Here is a 9560-nt window from a genome sequence, read left to right on the forward strand (position 1 = left end):
ATCACGGCCGGTTGTGATACAGCCCTTGATCGAACCAGGGTCTGTAGTGACACCTCTAGCACTGAGACGCAGTGCCTTAGACCGCTGCGCCACTTGGGAGTGAAATTACTTTGAAGCAAGGTAAGACATGCCTCATAATATATATTAAAATGTTCAGCTTTCCAACAATTAAGTAAATGGTTTTCAAAATGGATACTGCCTCCAGCTCATTGCAAAGTGGTGTGAGACTCGCAGCCTGCCTTCCAGTTGCCTTTTGATGCCACATTCAAAACAAATGGGAACTGGGGGAAAACAATCTCCAACTCGGAATTCCAACTGGGGAACTCGGGGCTCTTTCTAGATTTCTGACCTGAAGATCGCGATGAAGGAAAAAGGAAACCTCACACTGCTCTTGATAGTATCACTGATCTTTAATAAGCTTTACGTATCGACCTCACGGGCTTCGTCAGAGTTTTACGTATCGGCCTCACGGGCTTCGTCAGAGTTTTACGTATCGGCCTCACGGGCTTCGTCAGAGCTTTACGTATCGGCCTCACGGGCTTCGTCAGAGCTTTACGTATCGGCCTCACGGGCTTCGTCAGAGCTTTACGTATCGGCCTCACGGCCTTAGTCAGAGCTTTACGTATCGGCCTCACGGCCTTCGTCAGAGCTTTTGTGACCTGAAGATCACTGACATCATGATTTGACCTCCTCCTATTTTCCAGAGTTCTCAGCTGTCTTGAAAGCAACACAGGAGCAGCTCTTATGCTGTCTGACATATTTTCCACTCAAAGGCTCTGTATCTGTATGCTGTACAAGTGCGATAAGATACATAAATGAATATACTGTACACAAGTGCCAATTTAATTCCACAAAATTATACAAATGAACCTATAGACCGATAAGCATGACCAGTCAAATGTATTTACAATCGACTGTTATTAACATCAATGAACAGGCTAAAAAGGCATTATTTCACAATGGGATTTTTTTCTTCCTTCCGGAATTCATCCACAAATTAATAAATACCATACAAAACGTAACATATGATACTAATTGCTGTGTCTCGGATTTCCATTTAATATGTCAAGTCTAGCAACCACAAAGGTTGCATTTTCAAACTATAAAAGGAAATCAGTCCATTTAAATGAAAGAATTAGCCCCTATTCTATGACTTTCACATGACTGGACAGGGGTGCAGCCATTCGGTGGGCCCTCAGACGGTCCCGCAGGTGAAGAAGCAGGATGTGGAGATCCTGGGTTGCACGTGGTCAGCGGTTGTGAGGCCGGTTGGACGTACTGCCAAATTCTCTAAAACGATGTTGGAGGCGGCTTATGGTAGAGAAATGAACATTAAATTCTCTGGCAACAGCTCTGGCAGACGTTCCTGCAAGTCAGCATGCCAATATGTATGCTCCCTCAAAACTTGAGACATCTGTGGGATTGTGTTGTGTGACAAAACTGCGCATTTTAAAGTGTCCTTTTATTGTCCCCAGCACAAGGTACACCTGTGTAATGTGCATGCTGTTTAATCAGCTTCTTGATATGCCACAACTGTCAGGTGGATGGATTATCTTGGCAATGGAGAAATGCTCACTAACAGGGATGTAAAACAAATTTGTGCAAAACATTTGAGAGAAATATGGAACATATCCGGGATCTTTTATTTCAGCTCATGAAACATGGGACCAACACTTTACATGTTGCGCTTATATTTTTTGTTTAGTTGTAGTAGCCAAAATATTAAATCTTCAGTCCCCTCGCACACCTCTGAGAGACTAACATGCTGCATAGCCTAGATCTGTGACGACAAAAATTCTCTGCTAATATCTCTTTTAATTTCAGTTCGGGTCCATATGACACTTCGTGACATATTCCACATGACTTCCAGAGTGCCGGCTGTCGCAGAATGTAACCAAGACCAATGCGTCATAGTCTCTCTTTCCCTCTAGCACCCCGAAAGAGAGGACCAACCGGCTGAGGCTGGGGATATAAAGAATCGCAATCATGGTAAGTCTATATAACATGTTTGGACAAATTACAGCCATTAACTATATTTGTCTTTCTTCTAAAAGCGACGGTTTTCAAATGAATATATTTTTTTAGTATTATTGTCGATGACGTATGCAGAATTTTAGCAAATGGTTATCAGACGAAACAGAAATAGAATGTATTCGTTGCTTATTTAGCCTAATAAGGATGCTGTGATTATTGAACGCATGTCACACCGTTAACAAAATATGTTATTCGTTCTACAAATCGAAGTAAAGCATGACCTATGTAATGTGACTAGGCTATTTATCAACAAGCCACTAAAGTAATCTGTGGAACTTGAGTTAGTTGCTGCAGGCTAACTGAATGCATTTGCTGTAAACAACACCTCGTCTCGTAGTGTTTCATTTGAAATTAAATAGTGTTCTTTTCGGTAGGCCTCGGGCCTAATGTGCGTGCCAATGCAGGGGTACAGTCAGACAGAATACCATTACCCCGGCCCCGTGTTATAAATAGCACAAGCACGCCGTTCCCTGAGATGGCCGTATTAAAGTTTCATGTGCTCACATTGGGCAACGCTGCCTGCCCCTGTAAACCAGACACAGGCCCAGTAAACTACATGGGCTACAGGTTAGAAACGGTCTTGTCGTTGTAAACAAATGCACCTGTTACAATGACACCATGCAAGTGTACAAGCTGGGGTTATAGTGTCCTCTCTTAGATGCGTCATAGCCTATAGGTTACTGCAGCAAATTATTAGGCTATTGGCTTTGGAATTAATTTAACACTCCCCACCCAACCTCCTCACCTTCTCAGGTCAATTTTACAGTAGACCAGATCATTCTCCTCACCAGGTCAATTTTACAGTAGACCAGATCATTCTTCTCACCAGTTCAATTTTACAGTAGACCAGATCATTCTCCTCACCAGGTCAATTTTACAGTAGACTAGATCTCACTTCCCCTCCCCAGGTACATTTTATAGTAAAGCAGATCAATCAATCAATCAATCAATTTTATTTTATATAGCCCTTCGTACATCAGATAATATCTCGAAGTGCTGTACAGAAACCCAGCCTAAAACCCCAAACAGCTAGAATGCAGGTGTAGAAGCACGGTGGCTAGGAAAAACTCCCTAGAAAGGCCTAAACCTAGGAAGAAACCTAGAGAGGAACCAGGCTATGAGGGGTGGCCAGTCCTCTTCTGGCTGTGCCGGGTGGAGATTATAACAGAACTATGCCAAGATGTTCAAAAATGTTCATAAGTGACAAGCATGGTCAAATAATAATCATGAATAATTTTCAGATCTTACCTCCCCTCTCCAGGTGAATTTTACAGTAGACCATATCATTCTCCTCACCTCCCCAGGTGAATTTTACAGTAGACCAGTATCAATCCCCTCACCAGATCAATTTAACAGTAGACTAGATCTCACTTTCCCTCCCCAGGTGAATTTTACAATAGACCAGATTACCTCCCCTTTTCCAGGTGAATTTTACAGTAGACCAGATCTCCTCCCCTTTTCAGGTGAATTTTACAGTAGACCAGATCACCTCCTCTTTCCAGGTGAATTTTACAATAGACCAGATCACCTCCCCTTTTCCAGGTGAATTTTACAATAGACCAGATCACCTCCCCTTTTCCAGGTGAATTTTACAATAGACCAGATCACCTCCCCTTTTCCAGGTGAATTTTACAATAGACCAGATCACCTCCCCTTTTCCAGGTGAATTTTACAGTAGACCAGATCCGTGCGATCATGGACAAGAAGTCCAACATCAGGAACATGTCTGTGATCGCCCACGTGGACCATGGGAAGTCCACTCTCACAGACTCCCTGGTGTGCAAGGCTGGCATCATCGCCGGCGCCCGGGCTGGCGAGACGCGTTTCACAGACACCAGGAAAGACGAGCAGGAGAGGTGCATCACCATCAAGTCAACGTATGTGTTCCCTCAAGACAATATACCTCGTCCTCCTCAGAGTGAAATATACAAATGTTTTTTTTTTAACAACAATATGTCCCTTCCCCCCCACCCTGACCATCGGACCACACGGTGCAGACACTCCCCTCTCTCTCTCTCTCTCTCCCCCCACTCTGACCATCGGACCACACGGTGGAGACACTCCCCTCTCTCCCTCTCTCTCCCCCCACTCTGACCATCGGACCACACGGTGCAGACACTCCCCTCTCTCTCTCTCTCTCTCCCCCCACTCTGACCATCGGACCACACGGTGCAGACACTCCCCTCTCTCTCTCTCTCTCTCCCCCCACTCTGACCATCGGACCACACGGTGCAGACACTCCCCTCTCTCTCTATCTCCCCCCACTCTGACCATCGGACCACACGGTGCAGACACTCCCCTCTCTCTCTCTCTCCCCCCACTCTGACCATCGGACCACACGGTGCAGACACTCCCCTCTCTCTCTCTCTCCCTCTCTCTCACCCCACTCTGACCATCGGACCACACGGTGCAGACACTCCCCTCTCTCTCTCTCTCCCCCCACTCTGACCATCAGACCACACGGTGCAGACACTCCCCTCTCTCTCTCTCTCTCTCTCTCCCCCCACTCTGACCATCGGACCACACGGTGCAGACACTCCCCTCTCTCTCTCTCTCCCCCCACTCTGACCATCAGACCACACGGTGCAGACACTCCCCTCTCTCTCTCTCTCCCCCCACTCTGACCATCGGACCACACGGTGGAGACACTCCCCTCTCTCCCTCTCTCTCCCCCCACTCTGACCATCGGACCACACGGTGCAGACACTCCCCTCTCTCTCTCTCTCCCCCCACTCTGACCATCAGACCACACGGTGCAGACACTCCCCTCTCTCTCTCTCTCTCTCCCCCCACTCTGACCATCGGACCACACGGTGCAGACACTCCCCTCTCTCTCTCTCTCCCCCCACTCTGACCATCAGACCACACGGTGCAGACACTCCCCTCTCTCTCTCTCTCTCTCCCCCCACTCTGACCATCGGACCACACGGTGCAGACACTCCCCTCTCTCTCTCTCTCCCCCCACTCTGACCATCAGACCACACGGTGCAGACACTCCCCTCTCTCTCTCTCTCTCTCCCCCCACTCTGACCATCGGACCACACGGTGCAGACACTCCCCTCTCTCTCTCTCTCCCCCCACTCTGACCATCAGACCACACGGTGCAGACACTCCCCTCTCTCTCTCTCTCCCCCCACCCTGACCATCGGACCACACGGTGCAGACACTCCCCTCTCTCTCTCTCTCCCCCCACTCTGACCATCGGACCACACGGTGCAGACACTCCCCTCTCTCTCTCTCTCCCCCCACTCTGACCATCAGACCACACGGTGCAGACACTCCCCTCTCTCTCTCTCTCTCTCCCCCCACTCTGACCATCGGACCACACGGTGCAGACACTCCCCTCTCTCTCTCTCTCTCTCCCCCCACTCTGACCATCGGACCACACGGTGCAGACACTCCCCTCTCTCTCTCTCTCCCCCCACTCTGACCATCGGACCACACGGTGCAGACACTCCCCTCTCTCTCTCTCTCTCTCCCCCCACTCTGACCATCGGACCACACGGTGCAGACACTCCCCTCTCTCTCTCTCTCCCTCCCTCTCTCTCCCCCCACTCTGACCATCAGACCACACGGTGCAGACACTCCCCTCTCTCTCTCTCTCCCTCTCTCTCCCCCCACTCTGACCATCAGACCACACGGTGCAGACACTCCCCTCTCTCTCTCTCTCTCTCCCCCCACTCTGACCATCGGACCACACGGTGCAGACACTCCCCTCTCTCTCTCTCTCCCCCCACTCTGACCATCAGACCACACGGTGCAGACACTCCCCTCTCTCTCTCTCTCCCCCCACTCTGACCATCGGACCACACGGTGCAGACACTCCCCTCTCTCTCTCTCTCCCCCCACTCTGACCATCAGACCACACGGTGTAGACACTCCCCTCTCTCTCTCTCTCCCTCCCTCTCTCTCCCCCCACTCTGACCATCAGACCACACGGTGCAGACACTCCCCTCTCTCTCTCTCTCCCCCCACTCTGACCATCAGACCACACGGTGCAGACACTCCCCTCTCTCTCTCTCTCCCCCCACTCTGACCATCGGACCACACGGTGCAGACACTCCCCTCTCTCTCTCTCTCCCCCCACTCTGACCATCAGACCACACGGTGCAGACACTCCCCTCTCTCTCTCTCTCCCCCCACTCTGACCATCGGACCACACGGTGCAGACACTCCCCTCTCTCTCTCTCTCCCCCCACTCTGACCATCGGACCACACGGTGCAGACACTCCCCTCTCTCTCTCCCTCCACCCCTCTCCCTCCACCCCTCTCCCTCCACCCCTCTCTCTCCCTCCACCCCTCTCTCTCCCTCCACCCCTCTCTCCCCCCCATCTCTCTCTCTCCCCATCTCTCTCTCTCCCCATCTCTCTCTCCCTCCACCCATCTCTCTCCCCATCTCTCTCTCCCCCCATCTCTCTCTCTCCCCATCTCTCTCTCTCCCCATCTCTCTCCCCCCATCTCTCTCCTATTCTACTATAAGTGTGTAACCTTGTAAGGGTAATATTCTCTTTGGGAATCTGAGGTAGACTTACTTAACTAAGTTGCTCAACAGTCAACCTGCATTTGAATAGTATTGCCCACATCACCAATGACCTAAACTCCTATTCATTTATGAACCTAAAAGACAAAACTGACTCCTACTTTGAGATCTTTGCCCTATCCCTGGTATCCTGTACCCTAATACACCACGATGTGAGAGTGATTGAGAGACAGACATGAAATGTACGATGGTCACGATGGTTACATGTCGTCCCTCCCTCCCTCCCTGCAGAGCCATCTCTCTGTACTATGAACTGGCTGAGAATGACTTGGCCTTCATCAAACAGTGCAAGGATGGCTCTGGCTTCCTCATTAACCTCATAGACTCTCCCGGTCACGTGGACTTCTCCTCCGAGGTGACAGCTGCTCTCCGCGTCACTGACGGGGCACTAGTTGTAGTAGACTGCGTCTCAGGTATGACAAGGAAGGGTTGATGGCGCCCTATTCCCTATATAGTGCACTACTTTTGGCCAGATCCCGAACAACTTGGAAGAACTCACGAGGCTCTGATCTGAAGTAGTGGACCTATGATATGGGGACTAGGGTGCTGTTTTGGACACCGTCTTGTGTTTTGTGCAGCAAGTGTAGTGTCCTGGCTGCAATGCATCCAATGCTTGGCTCGCTCACACCCCAATAACAGCCCATGATACTTAAAGTTCAAGGCTATTTGGCCTTTGTTATACATACATTAGAAATCTCACAAGGACTGTAATGGTGTACAACTAAAGAACCACAAATAGTGTGCACGTACTGTAACGGTATACAACTAAAGAACTACAAATAGTGTGCACGTACTGTAACGGTATACAACTAAAGAACTACAAATAGTGTGCACGTACTGTAACGGTATACAACTAAAGAACTACAAATAGTGTGCACGTACAGTAACGGTATACAACTAAAGAACTACAAATAGTGTGCATGTACTGTAACGGTATACAACCTTAACTACAAAGTGTGCACGTACTGTAACAGTATACAACTAAAGAACCACAAATAGTGTGCTGGAGGACCTCAGATACGAACACGTCAGGAATGGAGATCGCTCCGAACACTAAAATATTTGTAACTTTGAAATATACTTCAAAAAAGCACACATGTATTTTCTAACTGTATTTATTTTCTAATCATTTAGCCAAATATTGTTTTCAGATCATAAAAACGACATTTACGTTGCTAGTTATTCTGGAGGGTAAGCAAAAGGATTATACCACATTTGGCAACACAATTATTTCACCTTTTGATATAGTATGACTTTGCTTATTAATGGTTTGTGACATCTTTATTTACTGTGCTTATGAATACTTTACAAATGCCCTATAAAGCCTTTATAAGTTGTAGTTTTTTTTTAGAGTCGGATCCCGGTTAGTAAACAACAATAGGTAGTACAACAGTCAACCACGATAACAATTAGCCCTTTATACATCATACTGTGTCCAATAACCATGACAACACTTAGGCCTTTATACATCATACTGTGTCCAATAACCATGACAACACTTAGGCCTTTATACATCATACTGTGTCCAATAACCATGACAACACTTAGGCCTTTATACATCATACTGTGTCCAATAACCATGACAACACTTAGGCCTTTATACATCATACTGTGTCCAATAACCATGACAACACTTAGGCCTTTATACATCATACTGTGTCCAATAACCATGGCAACACTTAGGCCTTTATACATCATACTGTGTCCAATAACCATGGCAACACTTAGGCCTTTATACATCATACTGTGTCCAATAACCATGGCAACACTTAGGCCTTTATACATCATACTGTGTCCAATAACCATGGCAACACTTAGGCCTTTATACATCATACTGTGTCCAATAACCATGACAACACTTAGGCCTTTATACATCATACTGTGTCCAATAACCATGACAACCCTTAGGCCTTTGTGCATTATACTGTGGGTCCTTGAAAAGCGCTATATTAAATACCATGTGTTATTATTTATTATACACGTATCATGACAGATTTGAACACTGACAAACAATACAACAACAACACATCTAGTCCTTTACAGCTTCTGCCTACGGCCTTGTTGCACCTTGCAAGCACCTTGATGAACTAATGCTAGCCCTTCTAAGGTGGTGCTGTACCAACCCCTCCCTTGCAGGTGTGTGTGTTCAGACTGAGACCGTGCTGCGACAGGCCATCGCAGAGAGGATAAAGCCTGTTCTGATGATGAACAAGATGGACCGGGCGTTGCTGGAGCTGCAGCTGAAACCCGACGCACTTTTTGCCACCTTCCAGCGCATCGTAGAGAACGTCAACGTCATCATCGCCACCTACGGAGAAGACGAGGGCGGACCCATGGGCAGCATCATGGTCAGTGTTTAACAGAGATCAGATGGTACAGTAAGATCACTCCACAGAGTTCAGATGGTACAGTAAGATCACTCCACAGAGTTCAGATGGTACAGTAAGATCACTCCACAGAGTTCAGATGGTACAGTAAGACCACTCCACAGAGTTCAGATGGTACAGTAAGACCACTCCACAGAGTTCAGATGGTACAGTAAGACCACTCCACAGAGTTCAGATGGTACAGTAAGACCACTCCACAGAGTTCAGATGGTACCGTAAGACCACTCCACAGAGTTCAGATGGTACAGTAAGACCACTCCACAGAGTTCAGACAGTAAGATCACTCCACAGAGTTCAGATGGTAAGACCACTCCACAGAGTTCAGATGGTAAGATCACTCCACAGAGTTCAGATGGTACCGTAAGATCACTCCACAGAGTTCAGATGGTAAGATCACTCCACAGAGTTCAGATGGTAAGATCACTCCACAGAGTTCAGATGGTAAGATCACTCCACAGAGTTCAGATGGTACAGTAAGACCACTCCACAGAGTTCAGATGGTACCGTAAGACCACTCCACAGAGTTCAGATGGTACAGTAAGACCACTCCACAGAGTTCAGATGGTACCGTAAGATCACTCCACAGAGTTCAGATGGTA

The 9560-nt window shown here is 47.9% G+C and overlaps 1 protein-coding gene across 1 annotated transcript in view; it reads left to right on the forward strand.

The window, feature by feature from the left end:
* The first annotated feature begins 1822 nt into the window (after positions 1 to 1822).
* The window catches only part of LOC129855570 (elongation factor 2-like), a 25995-nt gene continuing 18257 nt past the window's right edge, over positions 1823 to 9560 (forward strand). Inside the window, exons 1-4 of the mRNA XM_055923370.1 lie at positions 1823 to 1989; positions 3697 to 3911; positions 6806 to 6987; positions 8711 to 8922. Coding sequence (XP_055779345.1) covers positions 1987 to 1989; positions 3697 to 3911; positions 6806 to 6987; positions 8711 to 8922 — 612 coding nt within the window. The 5' untranslated portion in view covers positions 1823 to 1986. The remainder of the gene's footprint in view (positions 1990 to 3696; positions 3912 to 6805; positions 6988 to 8710; positions 8923 to 9560) is intronic.

Source organism: Salvelinus fontinalis, chromosome 5 (genome assembly GCF_029448725.1).
Source record: "Salvelinus fontinalis isolate EN_2023a chromosome 5, ASM2944872v1, whole genome shotgun sequence".
Lineage (NCBI taxonomy): Eukaryota > Metazoa > Chordata > Actinopteri > Salmoniformes > Salmonidae > Salvelinus > Salvelinus fontinalis.